General features: G+C 42.0%; 1 protein-coding gene across 7 annotated transcripts in view; it reads right to left on the reverse strand.

Moving 5' to 3' along the window:
• The window catches only part of BTBD9 (BTB domain containing 9), a 428070-nt gene that overhangs the window by 71792 nt on the left and 337441 nt on the right, over nt 1–18837 (reverse strand). For 6 of the 7 annotated variants that reach the window (XR_010413617.1, XM_064597561.1, XM_045866823.3 and 3 more), the window contains exon 9: nt 9214–9321. Coding sequence is in view for 6 of the 7 variants with exons in the window: in XM_064597561.1 (XP_064453631.1) it covers nt 9214–9321 (108 nt within the window). In the remaining variant the exon portion in view is untranslated. Of the gene's footprint in view, nt 1–4316; nt 8415–9213; nt 9322–18837 lie in introns of those variants that run through there. The other variant, XM_064597563.1, reaches the window with a different exon arrangement.

The following is an 18837-nucleotide window of genomic DNA, read 5'->3' on the forward strand; positions in this document are numbered from 1 at the left end:
ATTACTGTCAAAACCTGTGTAGAAAAACGGAATTAAGTCTGAAAAGAGGAAAATAAAATCTCCATCGAGCCTATTTACAGTGACAATAACACAACTAGAGCCTTTTAATTGGCTCTCTCTGTAAGAAGGAGCAAGCAAGCACACTCCTCCAAACTCGCAGGGACAGGCACCCGGGCGGGTAAGGGTAACTGGCTGTTAGCACAGCAGAGACTTGCAAGAAATAGTAATATTTCAGTACAGGATCTCTGCAACAGCCAAGAGCTGCAACCCCATCCTGTAGACTAAAACTTGACACTTTGTATGAACTTCCTCTGTCATTGGTCTCAATGGTGGAGACATTTTCTTCTTTAAAACCCACTTTCAGAGCGCCTGGGTGGCTCAGTTGGTTAAGTGACTGCCTTCGGCTCAGGTCGTGATCCTGGAGTCCCTGGATCGAGTCCCGCATCGGGCTCCCTGCTCAGCAGGGAGTCTGCTTCTCCCTCTGACCCTCCCCCATCTCATGCTCTCTCTATCTCATTCTCTCTCTCAAATAAATAAATAAAATCTTTAAAAAAAAAATTAATAAATAAATAAAACCCACTTTCATTCTATCGCATCACATTAACAGGGCAAGCCCTCTATGCATAACCCCTAGGTCACATGGTTAGCAGCGACCTCCCGGGACCAGCCCAAGATTTTTGTTTTGTTAAGTGTCAGGCTAAGAAACAAAGCTGGCGGAAAGAAAGCTTTCTCAACTTTAGCACTGACAATGGCCAAGAAGATGCACAAAATCACAGGCAAGGTAAATGGTCCAGGTTCAAACGTCTCATTTTTCAATCTTGCTACACTTTGGAAGAGTTTTCTGAGGCTGTAACTCTCCACCTTTAATTTATTCCGTTGTCCTCAACCACTGCAGCACTTAGAAAAAGAAACATGACTCCCTTTCTAAGATTCCTGGTGAATAAATAGCATCAGCACAGAAACAGACCCCAGAACAGAAGGTTGTCCTTCCCCAGGACTAAATGACAGTATACTCAGCAAGGGGGACACAGATATTCTGTGATATCAATATCATCATACTGAAGACCAGGGAGAAGGTGAGGTGACCCCACAGAAGCCTTTCCAGGTGACACAGAGGCTGTCAAAATGCTTCTCAGGGAAGGCACAGGGGAGAAACTTTCTCAAGTTAAGATGATGTGGAAACTACCTGACCCACAGGGGTGCTCCAAGGTCTCAAGGAGGCCGGGCCCCTCTGAGAGGGGAAACCCTGGGTGGAAATGGACTTTTGAAGCCCTGGGGAAAGGCAAAAGGAGGAAGTACGCTCACAGAACTGGGCCTTAAGAGGCCCAAGGGGAGAAGCAGCACAAGGAAAATGTGGCTCAGGTGTCCTTTTCAGGGAAGCACAACTTGTGCTTGGGGTAAGCGGCTTCAGGGTTCCAAAAAGCTACTAGGATATTGCTATGGACAGCACTTATTTAATTTCTTTAATTTATAGCTGGCAGTGAATGAACCATGCCACTCTGCCAACATATGCTGCTCAAATAACAGCAAGGACAAACTACAAATCTACAAAAACATTTATGACTGCAGCAAGAAAAACATCTTTTTCAAAAGAAGTCGTCTTTTTGATTGTAAAAGAAATATATGTAAATTGGTCAAAAGTATAGAAAACTAGAAATAATTCACATAATCCCAGTACACAGAGGCAGCCATTAACATTTTGGTGTATTTCCATCTGGCTTTCTTCTTCCATATTGTTTTTCCTACTTGTGAAAATACTCGTACAGTTTTGTACTCTGCTTTAAAAATATCTTACTATATAAGTATTTTCTTAAGTTATTAAAAACTCTTGACAACATTTTTAATGAACACTGAGGTTGGAGAATAAAACTTATTTAGGAGGGAATCCAGATAGTATATCTGGCAGGCAGATAGCTTGTGTGAAAATTCAGCTAAAAACTAGAAATCCTAGGTAATTCTCGATTATGGCTATAGAATACTTAAGTGGAAAAAGAAAAATTTCAGTAGTGTCAATGATCAATTCTTTATAACTAGTAATTTATATTTGCCAAAATGTTTGCCAAGGGCATAGTCTTGGAGCGATGATGGCCAAGATGACTAGTACTTCTATGGACAAAATTGTCAGTCATCGAGACCACGACAAAGTGAAGAAATGGTTAAAAAATGAACATGAATAGAGTCAATATGTTAAGGAATATATGCTGGCAGTAAACACGACAGCTCTGTAACACGAGGAAGGGATAGCTAGGCACAAGGAAGAAAGGAAAAGGATTTGGGGTCATGGGGGAGTATCAACAGCCCATGTAGTAGAGCTTTTGGGAATTCAGGTTGAAGATGGATGACATACACTGACCTTTCTCCCTTCCTGGAAACCAATGAGATGACATCAAAGAAATACAAATGGAATACACTCATAAAGGTGTGGCAAACTGGAGGGAAAGATATAAGCAAATTAAGATTTGGGGGAATTTCTAGAAAATGGCAGGTGGATGAAATATTATTTATAAATCTGAGGGAGCAGGGTAGATTTCCATATTGAAGCAAAGTGAGCAGGGTAAATCAAAATAGTCCACATCCAGTCATATCACTGTGAAATTTAACACCTCCAACAATGAGAAGATCCTAAGACTTCTACAGGGAAAAATACATTACTACAAGTAATAAGATCAGATTCTATGAGATTTCTCATCAGTAACATTAGATGCTATTTGGCAATAAATCCAAGCTTTCAGAAATCTGAAGGAACTGAGTTCTATACCCAGTCAAACTATGATTCAGGCATGCAAGATTCTGAAAATTTGCCTTTCACATAGCCTGTTTCTGAAAACAATTCTGAATACATTTACTCTGTGCAATGCCTATGAGAGATCTTGACTGAGACCCAACAAAGTCCTATTGGGCTTCGGATTCACCCAGGAGAGAAAAAGAAAACACTATGCCACTAGAGTAACAGCAGGCATATCTCCTTAGTGGGAGTCCCTGCAGTGGTCGATACCACTGAATAGGAGCTATTCCCACTGGCATGCAAGATGACAGCTCAGGTAAGAGTGGGCAGGTGTGGAACCACTCTGGCTCAGAAGCCTCATATTCCAAATTGAAACTATTATCTCTTGTAATAGCTCCATAAACAAAGATCCCAGAATTTTCACAAGGGATGTGCCTAGTCACAAAAGTCATCACACTTGGGAAACCCAAAGCTATGGCTTCCAACCAGATATTTACAGTCCTCCCAGGCCAGATGCAATTACCAATCAGGGGTAATTTTCATCATAAGCAATGTTGCCTAATAGCTGACATTCCATTTCGCCTAATAGCTGACATTCCATTTCTATCAGGTTTTCAGGGGAACAGATCTAAAAAGGTAACAGGGCCCAAGGTCAGTATCTCATTGCCAAGGAAACAGGGTTTTGTTAACCCTTTACCCACATCTAAGAAAGAGTGAAACCAATCTAGATAGGAAAGAAAAAGAAATCTTAGTTATATAGTAGGCCTAGGAAGCAGTCTGTTTAAAATTAACCAATGAACAAACAGTACGCCTCAGAAACCTCTGTAAATAGGAAAAAGAGGCAATTAGAAACTCCAAGAAAACAAAAAGCTAGCTAATATGAAGCTATTTGTTATATGGGGAATAATTCTGAGCACTTGTAAGAAAATCAAATCCATCTGATAACATAGTACAATTCTTCCAAGAGGGACACAAGTTTAGTGACATATTTCCCTCACTATACTAATCCAAGGAATTACAGATCTGCAGTGAACAGTGTTTACATAATCATAATATCATAATGAGTTTTTAGTCGTTTTCCCTTTTCAAGACCAATTTATAGTTAACACGTGGAAGGCTTAACTATAAGTTACAGAACAGAAAATTAGTGTCGTAAATCTTTACAATGTCAATGTGGTGGGACAGTTAACAGAAGATGGGGAGAGAGAAAGGGAAATGTAGGGTGGTAATTTCTTCATACATAGAAGGGAGTCAAGGATTATTATCTACAATTGATGGATCAAAATATAGAGGTTTAAGTATATTGTTTAATTTTAAAAGGTAAGTAGTTAGCAGAACTAAAGAGAAAAATGTAACAAAAAATGAGAAGTTAAGTGAGCTAAATTCCTCATTTTTTATAGCGAGGAATTAGTAAAGCTGATAAATTAATAAACACAGATATAAAAATATTACTTATAGTTGAGCCATTATAAAAACTAAAAAAAATAGTCAAAAGCAGTTACTTCTGAGGAATGGAGCAGAAGATGGGAAGGCAAAATTTTACTTTTCACGTATATCTTTCTGTATTGCTTAAATTACTTTTCCATGCATGTTTTACATTTATAATAAAAAAAGCCAATGTTGGTTTCTTACTGTATTGACACAGATTTAGGGTTCAACAGTAGAGAAAAGGAATCAAAGATTGGAAGGTGAAGTCTTTTGGAATAAGGCTAAAGGATTAGATGATGTGAAAAAGGAGGGGTAAAAAGTAATTTTATAAAATCAGTTAGTACATTTGCAACAACGTGGATAAATGGCAAGGGCATTATGCTAAGTGAAAAAAGTCACACAGAGAAAGACAAATACTGTACGATCTTACTTAAACGTGTAATCCTAAAAAAAAAAAAAACTTATGGCAACAGAGAAAAGGGTGGTGGTTGCCAGAGGGTTGCGGGGGGGATGGATGAAGGGGATCAAAAAGCACAAAGTTCCAGTTACAAGATCAATCAGGTCTGGGGATGGAATGTACAACATGGTGACTACAGTAAATGCATATATGAAAGTTGCTATGAGAGCAGATCTTAAGAGTTCTCATAGCAAGAAAGAAAACTGTGAGGTGACAGATGTGTTAACTAACTTACTGTGGCGATCACTTTGCTGTATATATCATTATACCGTACACCCTAAACTCACACAATGTTATGTATCAGTTATTTTTGAATAAGCTGGAAAAAAACTCAAATCAGTGTATACAAAAACATGGTTATCTGTGATAGAAAATAAGCCTTTATCCTGAGAGTAAAACAAGCAAAGCTCCAACTGTAGCAGAAAGGACTTAGCATAGCAATAAAGGAAAATATCCTGCTCCAGGAGTAGAGGGTCTTACGAGGAGACACTGGGGAATCTCATTCCCTAGTTATTTTTCAGAGGACAGCAAAAATCTGTCCTTTGATTTCTTGACTAGGTAGAATGCTATCAAGAGGCATGGCTGTGATCTCTAAAGATCCTATAGAATTTCGTTTATAACATGATTCACATACTTTATTTCAAAAAAAAGGAGGCTACAATTTCTGAAGCTAATAGAATCCTCTCTTGAGGACTGCTCTGGAGTATATTAGTTAAAAAGGAAAGGCTTTGGGGTGCCTGGGTGGCTCAGTCGGTTAAGCGTCTGCCTTTGGCTCAGGTCATGATCTCAGGGTTCTGGGATCGAGCCCCACATCGGGCTCTCTGCTCTGCGGGAGGCCTGCTTCTCCCTCTCCCACTCCCCCTGCTTGTGTTCCCTCTCTAGCTGTGTCTCTGTCAAATAAATAAATAAAATCTTTAAAAAAAAAAAAAAAGGAAAGGCTTTCCTCTTTTATTGTCTGAGTATCTTCTACTATATTTCTTAACACCTAACTCAAAAATGAAAGGCACAATAGATTCAGGTTACGCCTCCAAACATAAAGTCATAACCTTAAGTTCCATTGATTCTTAGGTTCCATTGATTCCATTGATTCTTGCCTTCTTGCTACTATTCTTGTTCTTATAATATATTATTTATTTATTAATCTGTAAAAACATGTATCGCTGTAGCATATAAGTGTTAATGCAGAAGGTTAAAAACATATAAATTATTTAAATCTACCAACTAATGGAAACAAAATACAAAAAGAAGTGGGGGAAAGATGTTGATGACTTAATACAAAGCTACTGGTGGCTGGGAGGTGGCGCCTGGGTGGCTCAGTTGGTTAAGTGTCTGCCTTTGGCTTAGGTCATGATCTCAGGGTCCTGGGATCAAGCCCAGCGTCTGGCTCCCTGCTCAGCAGGGAGTCTGCTCCTCTCTCTGCCTCTGCTGCTTCCCCGATTGTACTCTCTTGCTCTCTCTCTCAAATAAAGAAATAGATAAATTAAAAAAAAAAAAGGTACTGGGAGGGATCTAATGAGTGAACGCATTTTTGAATCAAGAAAAAACCATTTAAATGACAATAAAACCATTATGATATATACCTGGGTCAGCAGTTAGCCAACCAGTTCTTGTTAAAAACCCATACTGTACCACACCTTCAGTAGGGGAACATAAAGAGATGAGGCATCTAATTTATAACACATAAAATGACAGACAAGATGGGTGATGGTAACCAGTGAAATGTGGAAAAGATGGGGAAGCAGAGGGTCTGGCCTGTGAGCTGTATACTCAGTGAGCAATGGCTCTGAAAAGATAAATGGGCAGTTGTTCATGGGCCTGTAAGGCCTTCCTGTTGTATAAAACATGTTCTAGGTGCTTGAAAATGAGCTAATCATTTCATTTCCCTGTTTCCATCATTTAGCTGGGCTTAGCCCTCTTTAGTAAGGCTTCGTGGTACAATGAAAAGAGTCCTCCATTTTCTCTTTTATAAAATGAGGACAATATTCCACAAGGTGTTTTATGTTCAGGACAAAATGAGACAAAATACACCAAAGTCATAGAATACGGGTTACTCAGTAATTGTTAGTTTTCTTATCCAATGGCAGAGACGGCTACGAGATGTGTGCTCCGCTGAGAAGTAGCTGCCCAGCCAGAACTATGGTTTCCAGCCCTACCAGCATCTAGTGTGGTAAATGACTGCTTCTCCCCAATCGCATGCCAGTGGAAGGGACGGTCACTACATCCAGGCCAAGGCTGTTCAGAAGAACCAGGTGTACCTTTTCTCTGTTCTTTCCCCATTTGCCAGCTAGATGCAGATGATGCTGATGAGGCCCCAGATGATGGCAGAGCCACCAGAAGGAAGATGCCTGGGTTCCTCAGTCACCTGTGGAGAAGAGCCACCTGACAACCAGGAACGCCCATACTCCCTGCTACATGACTGAGAAATAAACTACTGGGTTAAGGCACCGGAATGTTGAGGCCACTTTCTGTTATAGATTCAGGTTATGCCTGAGTCTATATCATTCCCAGGGTTAACTTTAAATATTTCTCTCATCTCAGTGCCAGCTACACTATTACCTAAACGAAAGAAAGCTTGGTATCCTAGGCCTCTAGTCATTTAATGCATATGGCTCTTGGGCTCCGTTTGCATTTACGTTGTTGTGGGGGGAAGCTAGGAGGAAGGATCCTGTGGGTTCTGAGTCTAGCAAGTGTCACCTTAATCAATGGAAGCATTAAACGTGCTCTACGCTGATTACGATCGTAACGATGGTCAGGGTGTCAGACATTGCATTAACAAGTCATCATTAATGCTGTTATGAAATCTTGGCCAAGTAAGTCCACAAGAAGATGTTCGACATCATTCGCCGTGAGGAAAATGCAAACCGAAACCACCACTTCACTCCCATTAAGATGCTGTGAACAAGGAGATAGACAGTAACAAGTATTGGAAAAAATGCGGAGAAATTAGAACCCTCCTGCATTGCTGGTGGGAATGCAAAATGGTGCGGCTGCTGCGGAAAAGTCTGGCGGTTCCTCAAAAACTTGAACACAAAGTTACCATAAGGCCCGGCAATTCTACTCCCGGGAATATACTCAAGAGGACTGAAAATATATGTTCATACAAAGACTTGCACCGGAATGTTCATAGCAGAAATACACATTTTAGCCAAAAAGTGCAAACAGTTCCAATGTTCATCCACTGATGAATGGATAAACAAAATGTGACATGTATATTTTCCATAGGATAGAATATTATTCAGCCATAAAAAGGAATGAAGTGTTGATACATGCTGCAACATGAATGAAGCTTGACAAAAGTATATGTTAAGTAAAAAAAGCCAGAAGAAAAGATCACATACCATATGATTCTGTGTATAGGAAATGTCCAGAATATGCAAATCCATAGAAACAGAAGGGAGATAACCAGGCTGTGGGAACCGGAAGGAAATGGAAAGACTGCTAATGGGTAGGAGGTTTCCTTTTGGGGGTGATGAAAATGTTTGAAACATTAGATAGTAGGGATGATTGCCCAACTCTGTGAATACACTAAAAACCACTGGATTGTACATTTAAAAGGGGGAATTATATGGTATGTGAATCATATTTCAATAATAAAAAAAGAGAAATCTTCAGGCACCTGGGTGGCTCAGTCAGTTAAGTGGCTGCCTTCGGCTCAGGTCATGATCCCGGGGCCCTGGGCTTGAGCCCCACATCAGGTTCCCTGCTCAGTGGGGAGTCTGCTTCTTCCTCTCCCTCTGCAGGCCCCTGTCCCACTTGTGCTCTCTTTCTCTCTCTTTGTTTCTCTTTCAAATAAATAAATAAAATCTTAAAAAAGAAAAAAAAAAGAAAGAAAGAAATCTCAGCTATTTGCTTTATCTTGCCTCCCAGAGAATCTGGCTCTACCCAAAAAGGCACTGAGCTCTTTTTAGGTAATGACTGAGAAAAGGTATGATTCTAGGATTCTGGGAATGTGCTAATTTTGATCGGAGTGAGTTATATGGGTATATACACATGTAGTCATGATCTCAGGCTGTTCAGAACCCATAGGATCCTTCCTCTTAGCTTCCCCCCACAACAATGTAAATGCAAACGGAGCCCCAAAGCCATATGCATTAAATGACTAGGGGCCTAGGATACCAAGCTTTCTTTCGTTTAGGTAACAGTGTAGCTGGCACTGAGATGAGAGAAATATTTAAAGGTAACCCTGGGAATGACATGAGGGTGGGGAACGGAGTCCCAGAATAAGTACTAAAGTGTGTATTGCATTGGCAAAATTCTGTAAGGAAGAAAACAGTTCTAAAGGGGTAGTGTGTGGTATCAGGGGTGGGGACCCAAGAGAGGACTGCAAATGGAAATCCTTCTTTTCCCTGCTCGGGGACATGTCATTTCCAAGAGTCAAGTTCAAACAACCAAACAAGGAAAGCTTGTTTGATCACATAAAAAAAATAAATTCTCATCAAAGTACTTAATAGTCAAAACTGAAGTAAAGGATCATCAGTATGTTTTCAACCACCAACTAAGAATCTAATTTGGTGATTCCATGAATCTTCATTAGAACCTTCTGAATCCATCAGAAAGACTGTCTTTTAAATTGGAAACAATTCTGTGAAAAGACAAAACTTACTTGCAGGAGACTTTAGTTCTGTCGGCCACCATGGTCCACTGTTGCTGGTTGGTGGAGACCTCAACATAGTAGCTGTAGCTTCGATCATCGCAGTCCCAAAGTAGTAACCTGAACAAAGGAAAATACGTAAGAATGCTGTGAATGTTCTAACTGGCTCTTTCCTAATGCTGTTGGCATAAGGAAATCCATGTCTACTTTAGCCCTCCTTCCCCCCCACCCCGCCCCGCCCCCAGTGCTTCCAGGCTGGAGAAAAGAAGTGAATCCCCGGCAAAAGTCTGGTGACAGGAGGTGGAGTCAGTGTGCAATGAAAGCCATGTCTCTTTAGGAACTTCTTTCACCAGTCACCCAATCTCAGGCAGCCCTTGTCCCCTGAGTGGCGATGCTCTTCGGGTTGGCTTATCCGTGAGAAGATGTCCCCAAATCCTCCCTCCTGATTGATCTCCAGTTGGCTGGGCTGACCAAAGGTAATATGCTTGAGACTAGTGTTCATGGGGGGATTCTGTGCTTCCTGACTGATAATAACTAGTATGCCCCAATGACCTCAATTATCATGTTTTAGATTCCCTCTCATTCTTAGCAGACTTCTTGCATAGCTGTGGTACAATGATCTGATTTGAAGATACAAACAAACATATATTCGTTAGTAAAACTTTCTTATTATTTAGAGATTACTTGGGTTCTGTTCCTCATATCTCCTTTTTAGCTCAGATAAGAACCTGAGCATTGACTATGTGATTCCATTTACATGAAGCTCAAAAGAGACAAAATTCATCACTGGTGACAGGAATCAGAACAGTGGTTACCTCTGGGAGAGGTAATGCTTGCGAAAGGGGATGAGGGAACCTTGCAGGATGCTGGAAGTGTACTGATTCTGACCAAGTGGTAGTTCATGGGTATGCACACAGTAAATATCCAGTTGATTTGTGCCCTGTATGTGTGTTACTCCTCAATTAAAAAAAAAAAAAAGAATAAGAGAAAAGAATCTAAGTATTGTAATACAGGATTAGACAACAGTCCAGCATTTTGCTTCTGAAAGTGCCACAGTGGCAGGAAATGAGAGGCCATTGTTCTCTGATTCAGCCTCAAAAAGAAAAAACAAAGAATTATGATTTCAGTCTCAAAAGTCCTTCTCATACAGAATATCTATCTATTGTTTTACATTCGGTCATGCACATTTGCTTCCTCCAATGGCCAGAACAGACAGTGAGCTCTCCGAAGGCAGTGCCTATGTCTTACTGATCCTTCTATACCCACATACTCAGTATGGTGTCTCACCAAGCCTACATTCAATGAATATTTATTTGTAACAACAGTAATAATGATGATTATTACTATCACAGTGGCCAACATTTCTTTAATGCTTATACTGTGTACCAGGCCCTATGTTAGGTGCTCTATATAATTTATCTTATTAAGGGCTTCCAAAATCCCCTTAGCAAGCATTATTATTCTCATCAAATTGCAGATGGTGAGAGTAAGGCTTACAGCTGTTAAGTAACATGTCTATGCTGAAACAGTGCTGGCAGATAGAGGGTTCGAACCTGGTGTCCTGGCCAAAGCCCATTTCTATCATCCCTTTGCTGAGTGCTTCCTTTACTCCCCATTTATGGACCTGGGTCCCAATTTACAATCCACGAACTATCACTCTACAAAAGTAGTTCATATTATTTGCCCTTGATCTTGCAATGATAATCAGTAAAAACCCTTTGCACAAGCTCAGTTTAGTGTCACCGATAACGCTGTTAGTGGAGATTAGAAATGACACTGTGTTCCCCTTACCTTTTGTTCCTTGTTCTCAAGTGTAATTTCGTTTGCTATCAATGACGAAACCCACACTCCCTAATATTTTGGAATTCATCTTTTAAGTAAAGCAGAAACACATTCCACCTTAATTCACCCGAGTAGTCCCCTCAATTCGCCTGGGTATTTAATCTCTCAAAGTACTCTGAATGAATCAGACAGGGTCCCACCCTATTGTTTTTAGGTGTCTAATAATTCTGCTCTCAGATTATACCAGCTTGCCTGATAAGAAAGTGAATCATTTCCCTCATTGGTCATTTCCTCGAATATTATTCTAGTTTCTTAGAACTTTTATGCAGTTAGCCTGTTAATTTACATTTATGTTGAGTAACTTTTAAAAGTGTAATTTTTATTTCTATGTTTGTCTAGCTCTTATAAAAATTATAGAAAGACTGTTGATCTTCTCATAAAAAAAAAATTCTACTCCAAACATAAGGATTCTGTTCATAGTGTATGTTTCAAACATGTTCTGGACTGAAATAATTTACAACTCTGCCAGAGTAGATTAAAAACAAGAAAACAAATCTTCAAATTAATTAATCATTCTCTTTACTTAACAACGCTGGTATGACAGGCTTTTTGGGAAACAATGCTGAGGCTATCTCCCCAATGGGATTTTGGATTATTTGTGGAGAGCCAGGTTTATCATAATCCCTATCCTTCTGGATAATCATGAATTAGTGTTTCTACCAGTGTATCCAAAGGAAAATAATCAGGCCCTTTTGGGATTGAATCTAACCAGATCTCAAAATATTTCATGGAAAAAGACTGCCCTGAGGAGATGGGATATGAAGAAGATAAAAAGGAAGACCAATTATAAGTAAGTATCACAAATGCTCTAGTAGAAATTCCTGGAGTGAGAGGATATTAAAAGAATTTTTAAAGTAGTGCATATTTTGTCCCTTAGTAGCTTTTTCTATAAAGTCCTCCAACTTGTTTCAAGACAGATTTTTATTTTAAAATGAAGATCACCTATGATTCTAGTAATTCTGTAAACACATACAGTCTGTGCAAATTATTTGGAACTTGTTTCTTTCGCTTAATGATTTATTATGAACACCTTTCTTTTGTATCTATCAAATTTGCTTTCTCATCGTATGTACTGGCTTCACAGAATTTCACCTTATGGATGTCCTACGATTTATTTAATCAGTCTCTTATTATTGGACAGTTAGGTAGTTGGTAATATTACATTGCTAGGAAAACTCTGTGATGAAACGTTCTTATGCTAAATCTATGACCACTGCCTGTAAAGTTTCTGTAAGTGAAACTCCTGGGGCAGAGTAGGTGAGGCCTTGATACGTATTACAAAAGGCTACACACCTCTCCCCTCCCCCAAACAGAAGTCTGTACTAGTTTATACTCACATTACCAGCCATGTATATATAACAAATGCCTGCTTCTGTGTGTCATTGCCGATATTGTGTATTATGTCTAAAAATACTGACAATTTTTTTTTTAAAGATTTTATTTATTTATTTGAGAGAGAGCACATGAGAGGGGGGAGGGCCAGAGGGAGAAGCAGACTCCCTGCCGAGCAGGGAGCCCAATGCGGGACTCGATCCAGGGACTCCAGGATCATGACCTGAGCCGAAGGCAGTTGCTTAACCAACTGAGCCACCCAGGCGCCCAAAAATACTGACAATTTGATAGATGAAATCTATGTCATTAATTTGCAGCTTTTTATTTATCATTGAACTTGAACACTTTACCCATTTTCTACTTATATTTATCCTTATGTTAATGACTTACAAGATGCCCTCTATATTTGAAGGATATTAATCTACTGCCTATCATAGTTTACATGCTGAAGATATTAATTTTTATTAGCTCAGTCTATCGATCTTTACTTCAATACTTTCTCCTGGCCTAAATGCTTTTCTCTGACCAGCAGCCAAACGCACACAGTGGTTGAGACATCGCCTTTCTATTCCTCTATTAAGAGTCCCTGGGGGCTGGAAATGTGGGGTCATGGTGTCTCCTGAGTGGAAAAGGGACACTGATGGATCTCAGGTGATCAAGCCACCTACACTTTGGAGTTTTTAAGAGAGATTCTAATTCATGTGCCTGGATGAATATTTGCTTGGACTTTAGGCTTAGCCAGGAATGAAAATCCCTTTGTTGATTCAACTGAAGAAAAGCAAGCACAGACTAAGGACACTAAAGGAAAAATTGGCTCACTCTCTTTTTCCACGGAGAGGAATTCTGTTCAAATAAGGCACAACTGAAAAACCCACCAACTCCCTCATTTCTTCCCTTGCCAGCAGTCTGTTCCCATGTCTGTGTACCTACAACAACAGAGGTACTTCTGATTTGTAATCTGCTGAGGAACGTTTACTCAGGGAGCTCGCTCAGGACAGACACACTCCCTCTGACCTTATTGGAGAGGCGCTCCTTAAACACATCCCCCTACATCTAACACACCTCCACCCAGACATCAGAAGCCATTTCCAGAAGGGGCTGGATAAAGGAAGCCACTGGCCAGGATCTATTGATGCAGATCAGGTCTTACTTGGCTGTTGCCACAAACCCCTCTCCCTAACGAGCACCGCATGAAACGACCGGTGATATTAAACGTTGTCTCCTCCATCTTCCTTCAGTCTCATTGTGGAGTTCTCTTAAAAGCAGTGAAGTGCTGGGCTTTTTTTAATTGATTAGCAGATGTGATTTTGCTTACATCTTCCATAAATGCTGTGGCTGGCTGCATACCATTGATTACCGGGGTTCAGTTTACAGCAACTAATTGCTCTCCTTGCTGGTGTTTTGATACAAAATTCAATAGTGAATATGTTTTCAAAACTCTTGTCTTTGCGGCTTGAGTCAGAAGTGACTTGAGGCAAACCCAGTGGACTGAGTTTTCCCTTCTTTAAAATAATTGCTCTCTCATCAGTCTGTGAAGAAAGTTTCCAAATTGTAGCATTCTAATTGGAAAGTCTGCATTATGCATGCGATGACAAACTATGTTGTGCTGAATGGCATTTTTTTCATCCCTTTCTTAAGGGATTAATTCTGTGCCAGATTGGGAACAGTGCTGAGGTTTAAACAGTTGAGATCAACAGCTTCCCCACTGAATTGGTGTCTTTTAGGTCAGCAGCAAGTATCTGTTTTGCCTGTTTCTAACTGTCCATCACGGGAGATTCCACTGGAAGGCCCGGGACCACGTTGGCTGACGCTGCCATGTTTCTCGCTCGCGCAAAAACCCGCAACAAAGAGAAGACAATGCCGGGATATTAGTAACACACTAATTTGTTATCAAATCCATTTCTAATCTCTCAGCCAAAATCCAAGATACTCTGACCTCAAAGGTTTAGACACTAGTCTTTGTTCAAGATCTTCAGAAATTAAGTTCTTTAGAAATAATCTTCTTCCGTTCAACAAATATTTACTGAGTATTGACTAAGTGACATTAGGCAAGTCACTTCACTTACTTGCACTTCGGCTTCATCCCTTGTGAAATTAAAGGTCTAGATTCGATGGTTTCTAAGGGCTCCTCCAGTTGTAATATTTTAGAATTTGCTGCAACATTAGTAGAGGTGTGGGGGCGGTGGTTAGAGTTTTTTCTTTGCATGTCTGTCCATTATACAGTGACTCTTCTCTGGGAGAACTGTTTCTGGCCTAACCCTGAGGTGGACATGGGGGGTTCCTGAGCTTGGTTTGTGGACCTGAGTACATTCTGGGAAGACACATGACCCATGCTGCACCAACTAGATTTCGTTTCTCAAGAATTGAGAATTATGTGAGATTCCGGCTTAATTGGCCCTGTTCGCTTAAAATGACATGATGAAAACATGGCCCTTCGGGGGTGACACTCTTTCACCAGAGGCACAAAGAGACAAAGAAAGTCATCTGCTATGAGAAGCAAAGAGGACTGAGGATGTGGCCCAGGGAGGGGTTATCTTGGCTCCTGGCAGGATTCCAATAGCTGATTTAGCTCTCTATGAGGGCCACCAGAGTTTCTGCCCTAGTATTCTATGAGAAACCTCCCCATCATTTTAATAAACCTGCCATTTATGGCTTAAGCCATCTTTATGTGGTTTCTGCAGCTTGGAACCAAAGAGCCTAAGATAAGCTCCTAGCACAGTGCCCGAGATGGAAAAGCCACTCAACAAAGAGCAGAGGTTCCCATGAGATGAGGGTGACAATGATGACATGAGGGCTCCAGGACAGAGAGACAGGAGGTGAGGAATAGGGATGGCGAGGAAGCTCGCTTTGGATGGAGATCTTCATTCAAGTATGAAAGAAGATTCTTGGGGTGCCTGAGTGGTTCAGTAGATTAAGCCTCTAACTCTTGATTTCTGCTCGGGTCATGATCTCAGGGTTGTGGGATGGAGCCCCGCATCAGGCTCCCCGCTGTGCGGGGAGTCTGTTTGGGATTCTCTCTCTCCCTCTCCCTCTGCCCCTCTCCCTGCTCATGTGCCGGCTCATTCTCTCTCTCTCAAATAAATAAAATCTTTTTTTTTTTTTTTTTTTTTTTAAAGAAGAAGATTCTCTCAATGGAAGCTGAGAGTGGCAGGGCTGCATTGTGGGGTGGAAAGGCAACTGGACTTTGGAGCAGGCTCTGCAGGGTCTGCCAAGGTGCAGGGAGGGAGCCCTGCAGAGACAGGGCACTCAGCGTAGTTGAGAACTCTCTTCAGCAGTGGCCCTGGGGGAGCAGGAGAGAGGAAAGCAGGGCCTCCAGGGACAAGGAGGATGCAGGGCAGGGTCAGGGAAGAGAAGGGCCAGAGTATCGGCCAGTTCTAGGCTGCTGAGGGGTTAACTGGGGCCAAACGGGGCCGACTAACTTTCAGAATAGAGAGGGAAGCAAGAGAAACTTTCAGAATAGAGAGGGAAGCAAGAGAACAGATGTGGCCGACAGGGGGGTGAGGGAGGAGGGGAAGGAACTGTGGTCACAGAGGGAATCTTCCGTGCTTTGGCACCTCACTCACAAGAGCCCAGTTCCCACTCTTCTGAGTGAGGAGCAGAAAGACAAACATTACCGTCAGAGGCTCCATTCTACTCTGTGCTCCTGAGAGGCGGAGGCGGGGTGGGGGGTGGGGGTAGCCTGTAACAGCTGCCAGAAGGAATCATACAGCTCCAGAGGAACAACTTTCCAGGGCAGAAACTGGGACTTCCTCGCAGATGAGAGGGGCCCTCACTGTCGGTTGCCACAGGTTCAGTGATGCAGCTTCCTCCTCAGGTGGGGAGGAAGGTCAAGCTGAGACGAGCTGCTGGAGGACCACGAAGCCCAAAATGAGATTCTCAGCAGGAGACTGGAGCCAAGTAACAGCGCTGTGATCGAAAGCGTGTGAGGCAGAGCAGGTGTGAGCCCCGCAGACTGCAGACACAAGACCCCCCGAGGAGCTGCCGCCAAGGGGGTCCTGCCTCAAAGTGGGCTGCAACCTCTCGGGGCAGAGGGGACACCTGCCTTCTTCTGACAGCAGGAGGAGGGAGACACGGGCTGCTCGCCAGATGGAGTGGGAGCCTGGGAGCTACATAGTCACGGGACATCAGAGAGCCTCCACGCTGATATTGTATAATCTCTCATGTCTTGGACACAGAGGGTGATTCCTCCAAGAGAGGGAGAAATAACGGCACTGGCTAACAATATTCTCTTGCAGTTGGAGAGGGAAAAGACAGGTGCAAGTGCTTGGTCGTCTGGCATATGTAGTTTCTGTGTTTAGTCACTGAAAAGCCCCAGGATGAAGAAAAAGTGAGGAGACAGGGCAAAGCATTACACTGGGGCTTCACAGTGTAGGCTGATCATTGAAAAAGGAGGGAATAAGAGGAGGGGCTTTCTCTATCAAATCTTACATCCCTACTGTAAAATCCAGGTAAATTCTATGAAAGTGGAGAGATGCCAATAGAGAACATGCTCGCAGGATAGGGCGATATGGATAGCTGGATGGGACAAGACTTCCCAAAAGTTTGAGACAGTACAAAACTACCCACTTTTTTATTTATTATTATTATGTTATGTTAATCACCATAAAACTACCCACTTTTAATAGCTAACTGAGACCATCACTTCACTCCTCAGAAGGATTAAGTTTTTAATTTCAAGTTTTAGGTGATAACATAAAAGGTAACCCCATGCTACCAAACAGCATGACTGCCCCTGCGATATTCAATAAACACTGAGTGCGGAACAAATCCCACCTCACATTCACACAGACCTCACTGGTTTCAAAATGTTTTTGCATACATTATCACATTTGGGGGGAAAAAAAGACAATTTATAATCAGCACACTTCCTGCTTTCAATGCAAATCTATTTTTCTAAGTTACTTGGTTAATTTTCTTACGGGGGCTAAACACCGCCCAAGCAATCTTTCACAGATTACACAGCCACTTGGCAAACCCTTTATTAATAAATAAGTTTGGGCCTAGGCTTATGATCTAGATTTCATACTATACAGTCCAATTTGATGAAAATTCTTTCATTTTATGCTTTCAATGTGGATATATGAGAAAATTTTGTCCGGGCCAAACAGCACTTGTGAGAAAAAGCAGTTTTCTTCTACTTTTCAAGGTGACTCTTTCCAATACAGTCCCTTCCTTAAGCAAGACGCTGGCCTCAAAACTGTTGGGAACCATTTCAAATGGTCTTGTTAGATTTTAAAAGGTGAAGTCTCATTATGTTACAGGCCTTTTCGGCTGTGACACGCTAAGCGGGCGTGCAGCTTTCACAGATCTTTCCCCGTGTTTAAATTCGGTATTGTCCATGTCCCTCTTGGCAGTGAAGCTGTCTTCCTTGATCGCAACAGCTTCCTCATCAGGATGCGCACACAGCACGCACACGGCACCAGTGACATCGGCCCAATTTGGCTCACCAGCAGGATCAGGAAAGGACGTGCAAGGGGTGGAAACAGAGAGCCCTGCCCAGACCACAGGGCTTGGCTCCCTAGGTGCCAAGTCCAGCTCACTCTCCGCTGCATTTGCTAGGAAGGCTGGTCAGGGTTATTGTGATTTAAAAAGGCCAGAACTGGCTAATGGCTGAGGGCAATATGCACTTGGGTGAGGGTTTCTGTTTCCTGTCCCCAATTCTGTGAAATTATTCGCCGCAGGGTGAGAGGAAGGGGCAGACATGTTTAAGAACTCAGAGCTCCCTGATCTACCAGCTGTGTGTTAGGGAGCTTACTCCCTGGATTTGTACGCACATTTATGACCCCTGTAAGGTAAAATGGCCCCAGTGTGAGTCCAACAGGTAGGGGAGTAAGGTGTCACCGGGCTCCAGGTTCCTTGTGTAACACCATCCAAAGGCCCCTTCTTCAGCTTTCGGGACCAAGCCCAGTCAGGAGGAACCACCCTGACCCTGCTTCTAGAGTGCAGGGACCATGCATGGCTAATGTCTTGGTATTCCTCATGGTCCCCAGCACACCATAAACTCTACAGAGTTGAACTGAAGGAGATATGGGGAACAGGGCAGGAGAGGATGATGGAAAGAGGAGAGGGAATTAGAGATAAATCACCCTTTCACAAAACCCAGGTAGGTCCACCCCAGCACAGCATCTTTTAATGCTCCATTATGTTACATTTCAATCTGAAACACCCCCCAGCCAGTCCTCTACCCCCACACCATTTTGGAGAGCCTCATTTAGGGAGGTAATTTATGAAATATATCAACTCTGACTGCTATTTCATCTCCTGAGCTTATTTTCCTGTCTCTCCTCCGGCCACATGCTAATACGTGTCCACATGCACACAGCCTACAAAGCACCAAGAAGCAGAGCCAAAGAGAAATTTAATAAGCTCCACGGCTCCTTTCTATTCCCTTAGGTCAAGTTTTCATAGGAATCTGTGACTGTGGGAGAACTCACAATTTAGGTACAGGTAGAGCTTTGTATT

Source organism: Mirounga angustirostris, unplaced genomic scaffold, assembly GCF_029215605.1.
Source record: "Mirounga angustirostris isolate CCGP_5_RB_7025 unplaced genomic scaffold, mMirAng1.0.hap1 SCAF_8, whole genome shotgun sequence".
NCBI classification, from domain to species: Eukaryota; Metazoa; Chordata; class Mammalia; order Carnivora; family Phocidae; genus Mirounga; species Mirounga angustirostris.